At 33.8% G+C, this 18,801-nt stretch overlaps 2 protein-coding genes across 3 annotated transcripts in view; one reads left to right on the top strand and one right to left on the bottom strand.

Annotated features, from left to right (window-relative positions):
* LOC127712088 (replication factor C subunit 5-like) overlaps positions 1-18,801 on the top strand; it is a 51,730-nt gene that overhangs the window by 23,625 nt on the left and 9,304 nt on the right. For both annotated transcript variants that reach the window (XM_052218296.1, XM_052218295.1), the window contains exons 5-6: positions 16,742-16,815; positions 18,225-18,384. In XM_052218296.1, coding sequence (XP_052074256.1) covers positions 16,742-16,815; positions 18,225-18,384 — 234 coding nt within the window. The remainder of the gene's footprint in view (positions 1-16,741; positions 16,816-18,224; positions 18,385-18,801) is intronic.
* LOC127712079 (uncharacterized) lies at positions 73-7,372 on the bottom strand. Its single transcript, XM_052218283.1, has 2 exons — positions 7,315-7,372; positions 73-2,864 (listed from the first exon to the last, which is right to left on the bottom strand). Exon 2 carries the CDS (start codon positions 2,607-2,609, stop codon positions 249-251), a length of 2,361 nt encoding a protein of 786 aa, XP_052074243.1. The 5' UTR covers positions 2,610-2,864; positions 7,315-7,372; the 3' UTR covers positions 73-248.

Below are 18,801 nucleotides of genomic sequence, written 5' to 3'. Positions count from 1 at the left end.
AAGAAGGCTTATATTCAAAGTCAATGTGTGAGCCTAGTGGAAACAAATAATATGTCTCCTAGAAACACATGCTTCGAAATACATTTTTATTAACCTTAAAATGGAAAATTATCATACATTTATCTTCACAAACCAATAGTCTCTCTAAAGCAAGTCTCCAAATATTTTTCACAAATTAAAAGGTCAAAAGATTGATATTGTATTAAAATACATATTAGTACATGGTCTGTTTATTTATTTCCAAATCATCATGGTTGAATACGGCAGCATGCAAAGTTATAATTAATTGTGGATGTAGTTGGTCGTCTGAGTTGAAAACTGCTGATGAAATATCTATTTCTACATTTCACATTTTGTCTGTCTAGGTATAGAAAATTCCCTTTGCCATCTGAGTCTCCTCTTGTACTGGAATGGTAGCATGACATCCTAATTTGGTAAGATGAATAAGTCTGACAGCATGTATATGTATATCTGTAAGCCCCTCCTCCTCCTACTCGATTCAGGTGAAAGTGACTAAGAAACCCATTTTTAGGACAAATGACAGACTGTCGGTCTAGATAAAGGACATTTCCTTTACCTTCAGCTGTATATCCATTATGACGGGTTTGAGTAGTGCAGACTTTTTGCAACATTTTACAACATGTAATTTGGTAGCTGATATGGGTGTTGCTAGTTCTGATCATACGGAACTGTTTCATAGCATACTGTGGAGAACCACAGCTGACTCTTTGCCTATCAAGATATACTGTATTTCCTTTTCCACCATCTATAGTGGATCCAGTAGATTTACTAAAGCAGTGTTCTGAGCAGCTGTTTTCATCTTGGTTATCACCACAGTTATTTATATAGTTACACTTTTGAGAGCTTGGAATGCATTTCTTGTTATTAGAACAGTGAAACTGGCTCCTGCAACAACCCTTAAAACATTGACGTTTTTCTTTTTCTAATCCTTGGCATTTTTTTCCACCTCCAAGAGGATTAATAGCAAAGGTTCGTGTTCTCATCTGTGAGCCTCCATAATTACAAGATTTGTCGCAGGATGACCATCCAGTCCAGCTTCCCCAAACACAATCACGACTTTTACATTTGGTGCCATAATATGTTTGTTTACAATCACATTTTCCAGTGGAATCTTTACATTTTATTGAAATTGTTCCCGCCTTGTAGCAGTTACAAGGTGTGCATATTGGCAGTGACTGCAAGCACTGAACCTCAGGCTTTCCAACTAGATAATAACCAGGCTTACAATCAGTTGCTAGATGTACCTTTGGTGTCACATAATATCCACCACCGCAGTGGATATTTTGGGAGTTCTTAACCTCGGGTGAACATGTTAGTTTGTTCATTGTGGTAAGTTGTGATTGAACTCTATCAGTGTATAGCATTAAGACATGATCTGTTGATGTTGATAGTAAGTTAGATGCTTGCAACCACATTAAGTATCCTCTCAGTTGTAAAAGTTGAACCCTCTGCCAGAAAGAATCAATTAACTGTTTGTAATTATTGCTGCATCCTTCAACACTGTTGAAATTTCTAACAATAAATTTGATCATGATTGGTTCTTCATTAAATAGGGAATAATCTTCATTGCCTGTTATGAATTTATGTATGTTGAACAGAATCTCTGGTAATCTCCTAGCATACATTCTGATTTGAGAAAGAGCAGTATTATTTAAGGATTTTGAGTTCTTGCAGTTGACGTAACTTTTCATTTTGTAAGTAAAGTATTGTAATCTGAGAAATGTTGAATAATAAATACCTAGCTCTTCTTGGTGTATAGCAGATTTTGGTTCTTGTTTTATCATCTTGAGAATAACATTATTGACATTTTCAAAAGTTTTATGGATGCAATGGGTTGGTGTTAGGGCAAAATGTTTTATGTGATTTGCAGTATTTTGGAGTTGCGGGATCTTTGAAGAAAAAGATACAATTTCTTGTATTTCTTCAATTAAATGTATTTGATTACTAATCTGACATTGCTGTCCTTCTTTGTATGGTGGGCATACACATGTGGGTCTTTCTATATCCTGCCATTTCACACATTGACCTCGACCACATTGGCGTTGACATTTTTCTACGGTATAGCATTGACCAATGATGTCATATGTCTTACCTCGTAGGCCATACATGAGTTTATTCCATTGATTTATTTCTTGAATGAAATCAAAATTTTCAACTGTGATTTTCTTGTAAAACATGATAATTTGTTCAGCTTTAAATGCAGTAACTAAGGCTTTCCTCATTGTATTCATTATTTCAATGATTTTGCAGGCAGATTCATCCTTTCTTTGTGAAGATTTAGAATAAAATTTCTTTGCAAGTAATATATCCATTAGTGAATTAAAATGTTCTTTGATATCAAAATCATACTCAAAAAGTTCCATAGTTTCTTTTAATTTGGTGTAGCAGTCTGTCTTATTTTTACAAGAGAGTCGTTCAATCTTATCCAAAAAATTATTTAATAGCTTAAAGCTGAACTCTGTACTACGTATTTCATAGAAGACAGGTCTAAGAAACGGTTCTATTTTTCTTGATCTTGTAATTTCTTTCAGGTTTTCACTCGCATTTACAAAGACATTTTTCATTCTAGTTAAGTCATCCTTGTCCATTTCGGGTCATAATTTTTCAGAGAGGACACAAATCCATTGACATGACCTAAGAAGTTGGACATCTTATGAATGGTATTGAAAACTTGGTCATGGTGATATTTGGTAAGGTCATCAACAATATCTGATCCCTTGGCTAGGCCATCCACTATTTGTTTCTTGAGTTCCTTAGTTAATTCTGAGTTTGCCATACAAATCAAAGAGGACACAATGCATATAAGTTTGGCATCCATAATGACTGACATCTTTTTACAGATTCTGGAATAAATAAGTTTATAAAGGTTTATTGCCACGAAATAGTAAATGTACAGGAAGTATCATACATATCAAGTTTCACTGACAAAAGGGCAAAGCAAGATGAAACAAAAGACCTCTTCCTGACATGGTTCAATGGAACTTTCTTCTTGGAAAATGGTTTTGAAATCATATCATATGGTGTTCCAAACCTTCTATGCATAGCACTCTACAATTTTCATAGTTATGGTCTATTGATTTTGAAATTTTGCCTAGTTTACATGTGATAGGTCAGTTTAAGGGGAACCGTTAGTGGTAGGTCAATGATATTTGGTATGCAGATGTATTGGTATATCTCATTTTTATGTAGAAAATTTGGCCCTCTTTTAGGTTTCCGAGTTATTGGGTATTATTCATTAAAAAAGGGGTTTTTTCCTGTTTTCGGACAATAACTCAAAAATGCTTTGAGCAGTTTTCATGAAACTTTGGTGAATTGTTTATATCTACTGACGTAAGCGCCTTTTCGATTTTTATAAAATTTTAGATTTTACGTTTCCGAGTTATGGGATTTTATTCATAAAAAAGGGGGGATTTTCCAGTTTTCAGACAATAACTCAAAAGTACTTTGAGCAGTTTTCATGAAACTTTGGTGACTGGTTTATATCTATTAGAATAACCTCCCTTTAGTTTATTATACATTTCTGATATGCCACTGAGGAGTTATGGAACTTTATTCTTTGAAAAAGCGACGGGCATATCATGCGCTCATGGCCCAGCTCTTTATTAATCTCTTTGGACTTTGTAACGATAGGCAATTCAGGTAATAATTAGGGAATCAAAATCAATTTGGATCGTCATGAAAAAATATTTCATTCTTGCAAAACTTCTATAAAAATATTCTACGCCTTCCTTTGTAGATACTTCTTTCCATCCATATCAAAATCATAAAATTTTCAAATAAGAAAAAAAGATGTGAAAAATCAGTACACCTTTTAAAATTGAAATATCAAAAGAATTTATATCAATATTAAGAAATTCTCCATCTTTGGGCTATGGAATAAAAACTTTATAATAAGATTATAGAAATGAAAATAACCTTTAAAAACCATTCATCTTCAATGTCATATTATTTTTCAAAAATAAATAAATAATTATTCCAAAAGCAATCATTTAGGGTGAAAAGCCTAAATGTTTTGTCAACTGTCAAAAAGATTTTAGATTGTCCCTCGTTATCTTCTCTCTTTCTTTGTTTTTAGACATTGTGTCCAATACTCAAGTTTACACTTGGGGCCAAACTCACTTATCCCATGTTTTGATGGCTGTCTTGAAATGAGTTACAGGAGTTGGTATAAAGAAAAAAAATACTGAACATGAGTCAAAAAAAATGTCTGACTATCTAAATAATTGGCTGGATCACAGCACTGACTATGCTTTGATTTTCCTTTTCCGATCAGATTTAGCTCACCTGGCCCACAAATGGCGTCGTCCATTAACTTATTCAAAAATCTTCTCCTCTGAAACTACTTGACCAAAGTTAACCAATTTTGGCCACAATCATCATTGGAGTATTTAGTTTAAAAATTGTGTCCGATGACCCAGCTTGCCAACCAAGATGGCGGACATGGCTAAAAATAGTACAATGGGGCAAAATGCAAGTTTTGTCTATTATTTTGAAAACCATTATAGAAAAAGAAAATCTGATAGGGCAAGAATGTTCAGAATGTTGAGCTCTACCAGTTGTTCATTGACGTCAAAACTGTCAGACAACTGCTTATAGGAGTTATTGCCCTTAAATGACAAATTTTGCAATTTTTTTTTTCATTTTTGCCTATGATCTTTAAAACTATATTAGATAGAAAGAAACTTTAAGACAAGATCTACATTTAAGATGATATGGAGGAAATTTTCCGGCAACTCCTTATTGGAGCATTGCCCTTTAATGACAATTTTTATACGACCGCAAAAATTAAAAATTTTTTGGTCGTATATTGGTATGACGTTGGCGTCGTCGTCGTCCGAAGACACATTGGTTTTCGCACTCTAACTTTAGTTTAAGTGAATGAATATCCATGAAATTTTACCATAAGGTTCTATACCACAAAAGGAAGGTGGGGATTGATTTTGGGGGTTATGGTACCAACAGTTAAGGAATTAGGGGCCAAAAATAAGCATTTTTGTAACTTCCAGACAATTACTTGTGTGTAAGTGTATGGATCTCTCTGACATTGTACCACAAGGTTCCATATCACAAAGGGAAGGCTGTAATTGATTTTGGGGGTAATTGCCTCAAAATTTTAGGAATTAGGGGCCAAAAAAGGGGCAAAAAACAAGCATTTTTCTAGTTTCATGACAATAACTTGTGTGTAAGTGTTTGGATATTTCTGAAATTGTACTACAAGGTTCCATATTACAAAGGGAAAGCTGGAATTGAGTTTTGGGGTAATTGCCCGAAACGTTTAGGAATTGGGGGCCAAAAAGGGGCCAAAAATAAGCATTTTTCTAGTTTCCAGACAATAACTTGTGTTCAAGTGTATGGATCTCTCTGAATTTGTACTGCAAGGTACCATACCACAAAGGGAAGGCTGGGATTGAGTTTGGGGGTGATGAATCATAAGGGGGTTCAAAAAATTTGGGGGGGGGGATTTTTTTTTTTTCTTTTTTTCCTTTTTTTTTTCTTTTAAAATTTTCCATGTTAAGTTGGTTATTTCTGATTTATATTTAAAAGCAAATAATAATGATATGGTAGGAGATACACACCAAACAGGATGTGTAAATTATTGTATAATAAGTATTGTGCAATAGCAAGAAATTTTCAATTGCACAGTATTGCACAATAGCAAGAAATCTTCAATTACACAGTATTGCGCAATAGCAAGAAATCTTCAATTGCACAGTATTGCGCAATAGCAAGAAATATCCAATAGCACAATATTGGGCAATAGCAAGAAATTGTCAATTGTACAGTATTGCGCAATAGCAAGAAATATTCAATTGCACAGTATTGTGCAAAAGAAGATACTTTGTATAAATTGCTTATTTCTTGATCAATTTCAATGGGGTTTTATTCTTGAATTCTTGGGGTTCTTTAATATGCTGAATCTAACCGTGTATTAAGTTTTTGGATTTTGGGCCCCGTTTTTAAATTGGTCCACATTGAGGTCCAAAGGGTCCAAAATTTAACTTTGTTTGATTTCATCAAAAATTGAATTATTGGGGTTCTTTGATATGTCGAATCTAACCGTGTATTTAGATTCTTAATTTTTGGTTCCGTTTTCAAATTGGTCTACATTAAAGGTCCAAAGGGTCCAAAATTTAACTTAGCTTGATTTTAACAAAAATTGAATTTTTAGGGTTCTTTGATATGCTGAATCTAAACATGTATTTAGATTTTTGATTATGGGCCCAGTTTTCAAGTTGGTCCAAATCGGGGTCCAAAATTAAACTTTGTTTGATTTCAACAAAAATTGAATATATGGGGTTCTTTGATATGCTGAATCTAACCATGTATTTAGATTTTTGATTTTTGGGCCCAGCTATCAACTTTGTCCACATTGAGGTCAAAAGGGTCCAAAATTAAACTTTGTTTGATTTCATCAAAAATTGAATTCTTGGGGTTCTTTGATATGCTGAATCTAAACATGTATTTAGATTTTGGATATTGAACCATAATAGGTGAATGTCCAATTTAAGATTTTTAAGTTCTTAGACCACATTCATTCTGTGTCAGAAACCTATGCTGTGTCAAATATTTAATCACAATCCATATTCAGAGCTGTATCAAGCTTGAATGTTGTGTCCATACTTGCCCCAACTGTTCAGGGTTCGACCTCTGCGGTCGTATCAAGCTGCGCCCTGCGGAGCATTTTATTACCAATTGTTTTGCATATTGTCTTATATGATAAAAAATTATAATAGATAAATAGAAACTTTGAATAACAAAAGTAATCAGCAAGGCAAGCTCCACAAACAAGTCAAATTTTGCCGATATAGTTAGTAGACTGTCATTCTTCATAGGAGTGATTGCCCTTAAATGAGAATTTTTTATAACCCTATTTTGTGTATTGAGCAAAAACTAAAGAAGCTAGAGAGAAACTGAACAGACAAAATGATCAGCAATACATGATCAATAAAAAAGAGATTTAGTCATGAATTCTATTCTTGTCTACAATGTTGGCAAGAGTTTATCCATTGTTGAATATGCACATAGACCTAGGTGAGGGACACAGGCTCTTTAGAGCCTCTAGTTATTGTAGATTTAATATTGGGTATAATATATTTGTTCACCATAATTCAATTGTTCTTTAAAAATTAAAAACATTATTTACTAAGATGAAATTTAGAGTAGGCTGTGCTACCAAATTAGTCACATTTTAGATTATAATAGAGATATTAAGTTTTAGTAGGCATTTAATCAACAATTAAATTGCTTACAAATAATGCAGTGTAGAGATTTTCTTAATAATAAGATATTTACCTTATTTTTTTATTTCACATCAGCAGTACTGTCAGCTGTTACTGCAGTTTCTTGGAAGTTGCATGTCAGGTTTTGAGGTAGTTTTACCATTAAAATGTAATAAAAACTATCTCTATATGGAATCAATAGCATAAAAAAAATATTCAGGTGATTGTGGATATTTTTTTTATCGTTATTAGAGAAAATTTTAAAATGGCATTGTTCCAAAACAATTTTTAAAGGCAGTGCTTTAATGCCTTTCTAGTTGCCGGGTTAATCCTTCCTTCCGCGATATCCAACTTATCTACGTGGGGGGTCATTAGACTCCAAGTAGATCCGGAAATGTTGAATTCTCTCCTCTTCTTATTGCGATATAAAATGTTTTTTGTTTCATTTCATTTACATTGGGAAATAGAGAAACGATCATTGTGTTTTGTTAGTTTTAAAAACTTTTGATATATTAGTATTTTGCATCATAAGCAGTCAACCGATTGACAAACTAGAATTATTTGAATTCCGTGTGGAAAGAGCTCGGGTTAATTTCGAGTGTTATCTGCAATCTAGATGTTTATAAATCATTTCAGTCGTTGATATAATAATTAAAGGTCGACTGAACATGAATTATATTATACAATTTAAAGCGCATTTCTGTTATGCACGTGAACCCGTCTAACGTTATTTTCGCAGTTATATAAAGTAGCAAATTATCGTTCCTGAATAGGTGGCGCCGTGGTAGCGGATCCTGTTCCTCTACTTCCGGTTTCTGCACTGTGCAACTATTTCAGTTATATTTTTAATTAACGATGCCAAGTACTTGTTGTTGTGTACCTGGATGTCATTTAAGAGGAGGACATGCATTTCCAAATGACTTAAAAAGAAGGAAAAGTTGGATCAACGCCATGGCCCATACGCAGATTGGACGAGAACACGATGATATCGTGGAGTCCATCTCAATCAGCTGTTGTTTGCAAGGCACGTTTTACTGAAAACGACTACGTGCAGGAAACTATTCATGGTAAAACTCTATTTTCCTTGTGAAATATATAGTTATATATGTAATCGCCATGCGAATAAACCAAAGTCTGTTTACAACCGCAATTATCGTTTTAGAATAAAAGGGGGTGGGTATTTCAAGACGTCATAATTTTTTGGATTACGATTCAATGTGATCTGTTTGAGATTTTTTGGTGATTGCTACAATTATAATGATTTCTTACAAGAGGTATATCATACTGAGAATTATTTTAGCAGTAATTATGCTAATGTAGTAATGACAGGAATGCATAAGCTATGCCTCATAGACTTTCTTGAAAAATATCAATGACAATGTTAACAGGAACAAAACAATGACATGCTCTCATCTATATAATAGTTATTTAGGTACAAACAATGTACGTTTGTTGCATAAGTCTCTCATTGTTTGTCCTTCGGATTTACATAACATACATTGAATCAGGCAAACATAGTTTTATCCAGATTGTAATGAATAAATCTAGTTAATATTTCGCCAGGTAGTACAAAGTATACATTGCTAATGGAAGTTCATTTAATTATAATAAAAACTAATGTTTTATAACCTTTTTCAGGGCGCAAACCCACCATACAGAGACTTAAGTCTACTGCAATTCCCAGCCTATTTTCCTGGACCAAGCAAGAGACTGAATCGTCCACAAAAAGAAAAATCAGGGCAGTTTCCTGTGAAAACAAAAGAACTAAACTTGATGAATATTGTAGTAGAAATCTAGAGGAAAGTTTTGATTGTAAAGTTGGTTTTCCTGAAGAAGTCATTCATACTGCAGAAAGGATTTATGACTGTCCACCACCAACTGCCGAGCTAATGTTGAGCTTCACAGATGGAATTACGCAAACACCATCAATGCCTATGTTTTCAGCAGAGAATTTTGAAATGAAGACACTTGACACAGCCATGCATTTTTATACCGGTTTAGAGTTGTATACTAAATTTTTATTTGTTTTGACCACACTTGGTCCAGCAGCACATTGTTTGAGATACATATATTTTCAAATTGATAGGGTGTCAGTTGAAAATCATTTTTTTTATGACTTTGATGAAATTGAGGCATCATACAACCAATTTTGAACTGTCTAGATTCTAGATTGAATCTAGTGTTAAGAATATTGTGTATACATGGATTGTTTTTATGTCTAAACAGTGGTGTGAGGCTAACTAACACTTGGCCATCTAGTGGTTTAGTCAGGTATTTTTCACCATCCAACTTCAAATTAAAGTTTCCTACGACTTGGATTATTATTGACAGCACAGAATATCCCGTGATAAAACCTAAAGCTCCTAGAGCTCAGGCAACCTTTTCATCAAATAAAAACAGAAACACTGAAAATTCTTGAATGATCGACACCTGGTGGTTTAGTCAACTATGTCTCTATGTCACATAGAGCGAATTATTAGACTTGGCAAAACATACAAAATTCTAATAAATCCTATGAATGGAACTGAAACAAAACTTTCATCTGAAATAACATTTAGTTGTTTTATGTTGTGTAATTTTAGAACTTGTATTGTGCCAAAGGATGCATAAATAAAAGTGACGCAATGAATTTTGTTCTGATATATATATATTTACAATTACATGCACATGTAAATTGTAATGCATATAAAAATAAGGAGATGTGGTATGATATTCAGTGAGTTTATCAAACTAAAGTGCATAAGAAATGGGTTTAAGCAGTTACAGGTGTTACTGTCACCGTACAATCTCCAACAATGAGAAAAACTCGTACCCTGTAAATAATTTCAGAGATCTTACAACTAAGTTTTGTTGTCTCACCTTGACTTTGGTGAATTTTTTATATCTGTTGATGTAAATATAAAAAAGAAGATGTGGTATGATTGCCAATGAGACAACTCTCCACACATGCACAAGAGACCAAATGACACAGAAATTAACAGCTATAGGTCACAGTACGGCCTTCAACAATGAGCAAAGCCCATACCGCACAGTCAGCTATAAAAGGCCCAGAAATGACAATGTAAAACAATTCAAACAAGAAAACTAACGGCCTATTTTATGTAAAAAAATGAACAAATATAACAAATATGCAACACATAAACAAACGACAACCACTGAATTACACTTTTATAGGCTCCTGACTTGGGACAGGCACATACATGTACAAACAGAATGTGGCGGGCTTAAACATGTTAGCGGGATCCCAACCCTCCCCCTAACCTGGGACAGTGGTGTAACAGTACAATATAAGAAAGAACTATAAAAATCAGTTGAAAGAGGCTAAACTCATCAGATGGATAAATGCAAATACAAGTGGACGTGGTCGGGTAGTTGTACATCCAAACAACAAAAAGACACTAAGTACAAATCTGAGAGTACTCGCAGTTACTGACAGCTAGTTCAAAGCCACTAACAACTGATAAAAAAATCTTGCATCTAAGACTAAATTATCAATCCATAAGCTCCCTTTAGAATTTTATAAATTTTAGATTTTACATTTCTGAGTTATGGGGTTTTATTCATTAAAAAAAGGGGGATTTTCCAGTTTTTGGACAACAACTCAAAAATGCTTTAAGCAGTTCACATGAAACCTTGGTGAATTATTTATAGCTATTGATGTAATCTCCCTATTGATTTTCATAAATTTCAAATATGACATTGAGAAGAAATTGAACTTTATTTGTTTATAGTCTGGCAACAGATTTATTAAGTATTGCACAACAGCACAGTGTATTGCACAACAGCAAGAAATCTTTAATTGAATATAAATTCAATTCATATAACCGATCAAGTTCATTGACTACATTTATTCAGAAACTATAATATGTCAAATATTTAATTACAATCCAAATTCAGACCTGTATCAAGCTTGAATATTGTGTCCATTTTTGCCCCAGCTGTTCAGGGTAGTACCTCTGCGGGTGTATCCAGCTGCGCTCAGCGAATCAGTTTATTTCTTAATTAAGAACTTTTTATACGACCGCAAAAAAATTTTTGTGGTCGTATATTGGTATGACATTGGCGTCGTCCAGCGTCGTCCTCCAAAGACACATTAGTTTTCGCACTCTAACTTTAGTTTAAGTGAATGGATCTCAATGAAATTTTAAAATAAGGTTCAATACCACAAAAGGAAAGTGGGGATTGATTTTGGGGGTTATGGTACCAACAGTTAAGGAATTAGGGGCCAAAAAGGGGCAAAAAATAAGCATTTTTGTAACTTCCAGACATAACTTGTGTGTAAGTGTATGGATCTCTCTGACATTGTACCACAAGGTTCCATATCTCAAAGGGAATGCTGGGATTGATTTTTGGGGGTAATTGCCTCCAAATTTTAGGAATTAGGGGCCAAAAAGGGGCAAAAAACAAGCATTTTTCTAGTTTCATGACAATAACTTGTGTGCAAGTCTATGGATCTCTCTGACATTGTATCACAAGGTTCCATATCACAAAGGGAATGCTGGGATTGAATTTGGGGGTAATTGCCTCCAAATTTTAGGAATTAGGGGCCAAAAAGGGGCAAAAAACAAGCATTTTTCTAGTTTCATGGCAATAACTTGTGTGTAAGTGTATGGATCTCTATGAAATTGTACTACTAGGTTCCATATCACAAAGGGAAAGCTGGAATTGAGTTTGGGGGTAATTGCCCAAAAAGTTTAGGAATAAGGGGCCAAAAATAAGCATTTTTCTAGTTTCCAGACAATAACTTGTGTTCAAGTGTATGGATCTCTCTGAAATTGTACTGCAAGGTACCATACCACAAAGGGAATGCTGGGATTGATTTTGGGGGTAATTGCCTCCAAATTTTGGGAATTAGGGGCCAAAAAGGGGCAAAAAACAAGCATTTTTCTAGTTTCATGACAATAACTTGTGTGTAAGTCTATGGATCTCTCTGACATTGTATCACATGGTTCCATATCACAAAGGGAATGCTGGGATTGATTTTGGGGGTAATTGCCTCCAAATTTTAGGAATTAGGGGCCAAAAAGGGGCAAAAAACAAGCATTTTTCTAGTTTCATGGCAATAACTTGTGTGTAAGTGTATGGATCTTTATCAAATTGTACTACAAGGTTCCATATCACAAAGGGAAAGCTGGGTTTGAGTTTGGGGGTAATTTCCCTAAACGTTTAGGAATTTGGGACCAAAAAGGGGCCAAAAAACAAGCATTTTTCTAGTTTCCAGACAATAACATGTTTTCAAGTGTATGAATCTCTCTGAAATTGTACTGCAAGGTACCATACCACAAAGGGAAGGCTGGGATTGAGTTTTGGGGTGATGAATCATAAGGGGGTTCAAAAAATTTGGGGGGGGGATTCTTTTTCCTTTTTTTTCTTTAAAATTTTCCATTTTAAATTGGTTATTTCTGATTTATATATAAAAGCAAAAAATAATGATATGGTTTGAATAGGTAAATTAAATTTTTTTAAAGTATCTTAGACCACTTTCATTCTGTGTCAGAAACCTATGCTGTGTCAAATATTTAATTACAATCCAAATTCAATGCTGAATCAAGCTTGAATGTTGTGTTCATACTTGCCCCAACTGTTCAGGGTTCGACCTCTGCGGTCGTATCAAGCTGCGCCCCAGCGGAGCATTTTATTTCATTCATAAATTACTTTATGCTTGGAAATATAATTTTGCTTGGAGTTGAAAGAGTTGACATGTTGCAATGTACATTTACTCTACATAGTTCTATGGTACCAAATCAAAAGTTTATATAAAGAAAGAAGTCAAAGGTTTCCCATCATAGTTTAGTTACATACATTTTTTTTGTACCTGAGGTCGTTGAATATAGATCATTATATAAATAAGGAGATGTGTTATGATTGCCAATGATAAAACTAAGGATTTTCTTATCCAAGGAATAGATAACCTTAGCCGTATTTGGCACAACTTTTTGGAATTTTGGGTCCTCAATGCTCTTCAACTTTGTACTTGTTTGGCTTTGTTACTATTTTGATCTGAACGTCACTGATGAGTCTTATGTAGACGAAACACACGTCTGGCGTATTAAATTATAATCCTGGTACCTTTGATAACTAATTTGACTATAAACATAGATAAAAAAGGTACAAACGGGACATAATGCACTAGTTCATAAACAAGTGAGAACAATCGCCTTCATATAGTGCTCAGAATATGACATTCATAAAACTTATTCAATATCATTAGAGAACTCTAAATCTTAAATACTGAAAGCCACCTCTGATAAGTACACTGTACTATGCAAGATAATGATATAACTGGACTTAAAATACACACAACCTGTAATTAACTGCCTTTACAGCGCTTTCGTGCTTTGATTATTCTGCCTTACCTGTGTACTTCATTTCATATTTAACAAACTTTTAATCGATTAAAAACTTTGCAAAAAGTTTAAGCTAAAAATCTGAAAAATTCTGTTTCCATTACTACTAGATTGTTGGTAATGATTCATAACATAAAAATATGACAATGTGGTTTTATCAACTGGATTTCCAAAGGAAAATATTGGTTATTAATTTGGTGATGTACAGCGGGCTGTCGACCGGGCGGCTGCCAAACAGTGGCCCTGCAATAACTTGAAAATGCTTTGACAAAATCATTTCAGTCCACCCTAGCTTAAAAAATTGTTTGTTTGGCATTGCCGACCCACACTATCAGCAGGTGGGTAGGTAGGTAGGGAAATTATTTTTTTTATATTTAAAAGCTTTTTACATGTAAATCATGAAGTCTCTAGATCAATGGTGTCTAAAGCAATGCAGCATTGTTGTGTGTACATGCTGATGGTTTCTTTGAAAGGGGTCAACCGTCAATGTCCCGTAGTACCTGAAGGAAAGTGCCAACCTACGGGAGGAAACTGACTAACCTTATCACATGACATGAAAATCAAACCTTAATTTTGCAACTGCCCAACTAGGGCTCAAACCAACACCTAGAGGCTAGTAGTCATACATGTAAGGTGTGACAAACTACCATACAAACACGCCTACTGCCCCTGATAAGTTTTGAGGATAAAGGATCTGTACCAGATTAGGATAGCAAAATATTAAAAATTTGGAAGGTTGGCACAAATAGACATGGTGTTTATACTAATATTATCCAAGTGCAAGGTTTTTCAGGGCTAGGTTTAAAACGTATGATAAATTCAAAATAGAAATATGCAGCAGGACAGACAATTTTTGCAGATAAATAAAGTATGGGTTGTAATGCTTGTTTGATTAACAGAAATCTGGACATGCATTACATGAATACAGATCAATTAATGAGCCCTAGAATTGTGGAAAAGGAGGGGATTTTATTCATCACTAGTACACTAGATACATTTATAAATATGTTTCTGTCAATATCTTTTATGTTTTCAGAATCATCTTATTCATGTTAAGAAGAAAGGCAAGAAAAGGGGAAGTACTTCAATTGACACAAGATGCTAGTCTTTAAAAATATGTATGTTTTGTACCAGGCTAGCATCTACTGGTACAAAACTTCTATAAACCTGTAAATCTTGGACCATTTTGGTCTTTGAGCTTTGGTGCTTTCAGCCATAATTATCTTGAATGCATCATTGTGGTTCTGACTATAGAAATACTTTGTTCTCTGGTTCAAGGGAAAATTTGTCAATGATAAATTTCAAATATTTAATAAATTCAACAAATGTAAGAGCCAAGCATATTTGTTCTGTGATGTCCTGGAGAAAATCTATCTCATCAACTGTTTCTGCTTTACAAAAGATAAAATTTGAGTCCTCTACAAGGTCTCTCAGAACATTTCTTTCAAAGAATAGCTGAAAATTTGATTTTTGATAAAATCCATCTCCCTTAACCAATGCATTGCAGCATAGGGAGATGCTTCCCCCTGCCGGCCTCTTTGACATTACCTTTGGCAGACATTTTCTATTCCATTTCATTTAATTGTTTGCTTCCAATACAGTGTAAGGCAAGTGCTTTTAAGATCGTGATTTGAAATAAGTAAAGCTAGGAACAAACTCTGCGGATACGATCAAATTCCGGCACAATTTCGATTTTTTTTAAATAAAAAAAAATAAATTTCTGAAACACAAATAAATTTTTTTGGGCGGCAAGTTTTTCAGTGGGTTGGGTGGCAATGCCAAACAAATGAAATTTTATTTTAGGCCTCAAATTTAAATATGTTGTTTCCTGTGACTAAATGAAGGTCAAGTTCAATTTTCACGATTTTAGCTTTTTTTGTTGTTGAATTGTAGACCTTTAAGTAGCATAAAGTGATACCTAGAGCATTGTCCATGCGATAACTTGAAAAGGCTTAGATGGAAATCTTGTGATACTTTGAACATTGTATGATTTTCACGATTGTAGCTTTTATCAATTTTGAGAAGTAGACCTGCAAATATCATTTTCATGCTGGAAAGTCCAGTTTGCTATCAATCTGACAGCCTCTTGTTGCAAATGAGACAATTATTTACCAGATACCATATGACCTAGACTTTATCAACTATAGGTCACTGCACAGCCTTCAACAATGAGCAAAACCCATACCCTATAGTTAGCTATAAAAGGCCCCACTGTGACATTATGTAAAACAATTCCAACAAAAAACCCAAAGAGCTGAAGGAACTCTTCAGAACTATGTCTGGAAACCCCAGCAGCCATTAAACATGGCTTTCACAATTATGGAAAAAGATTCATTTAGAATAATGTAAAAAATCAAAATATGCAACCACTTTATGATCCACTTTAGGAACTATGGTTCATCACTTCAACCACTTCAATGAAAATATATAGAAAATCTTGTAGAGGGCCAATTACTATTAAAGTGACAAACTTTGAGTTAATTTCACAATTGTGATCTTTTTCATGGAATATGGTTTATTATCCTAAATCACCTCAGGAATTATCACTTTTGTTACTAAAAAATTAATTTTGAAATATTTCATTGAAAAAAAAATCTGAAAAGATAAAAAGATTTTGCAATTGGAAAAGTTGTGTGTGTATAAATAATCCCAAATACAAAACAAATGTTTATAGGTCTGCTAAAGGACCAAATATTACTAAAAGGGTTGCTATGATAGTGTTTCTGGTTAGAGTTATGTTGGATTTCACCACCATGATTAGATATAGGAAGATGTGGTATGAGTGCCAATGAGACAACTCTCCATCTTGAATCACTTGTTCTGATGTAGTAAAGTTTTATGCATAAAAAGCTAGAAGAGCAGTATATATGCCTTGGAGCCTCTAGTTGGTTAACTGGGTGGCTGATTTAATAATGTTCGTTCCTTAATTCAAAGGGTTACTGTGAGAGTATTAATATTGTACATGTACCAGTTTTTGTTGATTTAGTTGTTACCGATTACCAAAACATTAAGTACTAAATGATTTAATATTTCAAACTGAGTATGTATGTTCCACACATTTGATACTTCATAAACACAAGATATTTCCAGTGAAATATGATACCCACAGATAAAAGTACTTCCCCAGTATCTTATGGTTTGATATGTTTTCAGATCTGGCTTTAAGATTGTTATACTAGATGAGGCAGATGCTATGACCAGAGATGCACAGAATGCCTTGAGAAGAGGTATTTATACTCATATTTATTTGTTCTTGGATGATAAACAAAGAACAATCAATCAATCATGTACTGATGTTTTTTACTTTAAATGTTGTATTATTTCTTTCCATTTGGCATGTGTTTAATTACTTGTCATGCTTGTTTAAATGGGCCTGTAAAAGGAATAAATCTTGAGGAAAATAACTTGAAAATGGCGATCCTGAAAAATTATACCATCTCAGCTAATTTTGTATTCCCAGATGACCAGATTTTTTAATTCAACTTAATAAAATAGTGGGATAAACTGCTGATGACCACCATTTTGGTATTTGCTTATTTTATACATGTGTGTTGGCTAACATCATATAAAAATAAGAAGATGTGGTAGGATTGCCAATGAGACAACTCTCCACAAGAGACCAAATGACACAGAAATTAACAACTATAGGTCACCATACGGCCATCAACAATGAGCAAAGCCCATACTGCATAGTCAGCTATAAAAGGCCCTGAAATGACAAATGTAAAACAATTCAAACGAGAAAACTAACAGCCTAATTTATGTACAAAATAATGAACGCAAAACAAATATGTTACACAGCAACAAACAACAACCACTGAATTTGGGACAGGCACATACAGAATGTGGTTGTGTTAAACTAGTTTTTTTGGTGCCAAGCCCTCCCCCTAACCTGGGACAGTGGTGTAACAGTACAACATAAGAACAATTATTGTTATTCTCCATACTATCAAAACAATATCTATAGAAAAAATTAAAGGTTTTACAAAGAGTCTTATCTGAAACACATACAGATATAAAATGACAGGCATACATTAATAATTTCACCACATGGAACACATGGCTTCTATTAAAACTTTCTTAAAACCCATGATACAAACTTGCTTTCTGTGGCAGTATGTCAGATTATTTTGATTTATTTGTATGAATAAAATGCATGCTAGATGTCTGTGAAGGCTTTTAAAAAAGAACCATCAGAAATATAGATAATACCCAGTATAGTAAATTAACAGATTTTTAGAAACAATTTGACTTTGGTCATTACTTTGAATAAGTTTGTTTTCTTAAGTTAAGTTATTTTTGACTATATGAATTAAAGGAGATATGGGGTATATGTCATTGAGACAGCAACCTAACAAAACGACACCTTAAGCTATCTTGAGGTCATCATACAATCTACAACACTACAAGTGTCTATTTATAGTTCAAAAGGTTTTTTTCATTTTGTAAAACTGTTAAGCATTGATGCATACATAGAACATGAACACTTAAACTATCTAATAATTAAAGCCATATTTCTTAATTTTTTTCCAATTCATTGGACCTTTTCTTGAACATCTATTTATAAGAAATTTCATTCAATTATAAGGCTTACTGTCCCTTCTGGTTTAAAAGACATGTTTTCCTGTGATTTCAGTGATAGAGAAGTTCACAGAGAATACCAGATTCTGTATAATATGCAATTATTTATCAAAGATCATACCAGCATTACAGTCAAGGTGTACCAGATTTAGATTTGGACCATTAGGTACAGATCAAATGGTCCCTAGACTTCAACATGTCGTTACAGAGGAGGGGTAGGTGTATGATTACTATTTTTGGGGGCCTTTATGCATCCTTGCCCATACAATGTTGATAAACATGATACATAGCTATATATGTCCATTTGTGTGTCTGAATGTTCATTTGAGAGGGTTTGTTGAATGTTATTCAGAATGGTTCAACAATTAAATGAGGTAAGTTGTAATGGTTAAATTTCTTCTAATATGTTGGATATATTTTGGTACTGTACATTATACACACAAAAGAGTGCACAAAATGTTATAAGAACTAGTATTGAAAATTATTTGGTACATCTTGACTGGTTATAAAAATGTATGCACGCGTGAATTGGTAAAACATGACAGTACACCTTAGCTGGAAGGGCTTTACATTTACAATTTTAATGCCCTGCCTTCAATAGTAGGTGGCATATATTCTGGTCGATGCATCCC

The sequence above is a fragment of the Mytilus californianus genome, unplaced genomic scaffold (assembly GCF_021869535.1).
Source record: "Mytilus californianus isolate M0D057914Y unplaced genomic scaffold, xbMytCali1.0.p SCAF_8, whole genome shotgun sequence".
In the NCBI taxonomy this organism is placed as follows: Eukaryota; Metazoa; Mollusca; class Bivalvia; order Mytilida; family Mytilidae; genus Mytilus; species Mytilus californianus.
The sequence above is the reverse complement of the archived record's forward strand: the minus strand, read 5'-3'. Positions and strand labels throughout refer to the sequence as shown.

Coding starts and splice junctions, on each gene's coding strand:
- LOC127712079 (XM_052218283.1), bottom strand. CDS start 2,609: ATGGACAAGGATGACTTAACTAGAATGAAAAATGTCTTTGTAAATGCG.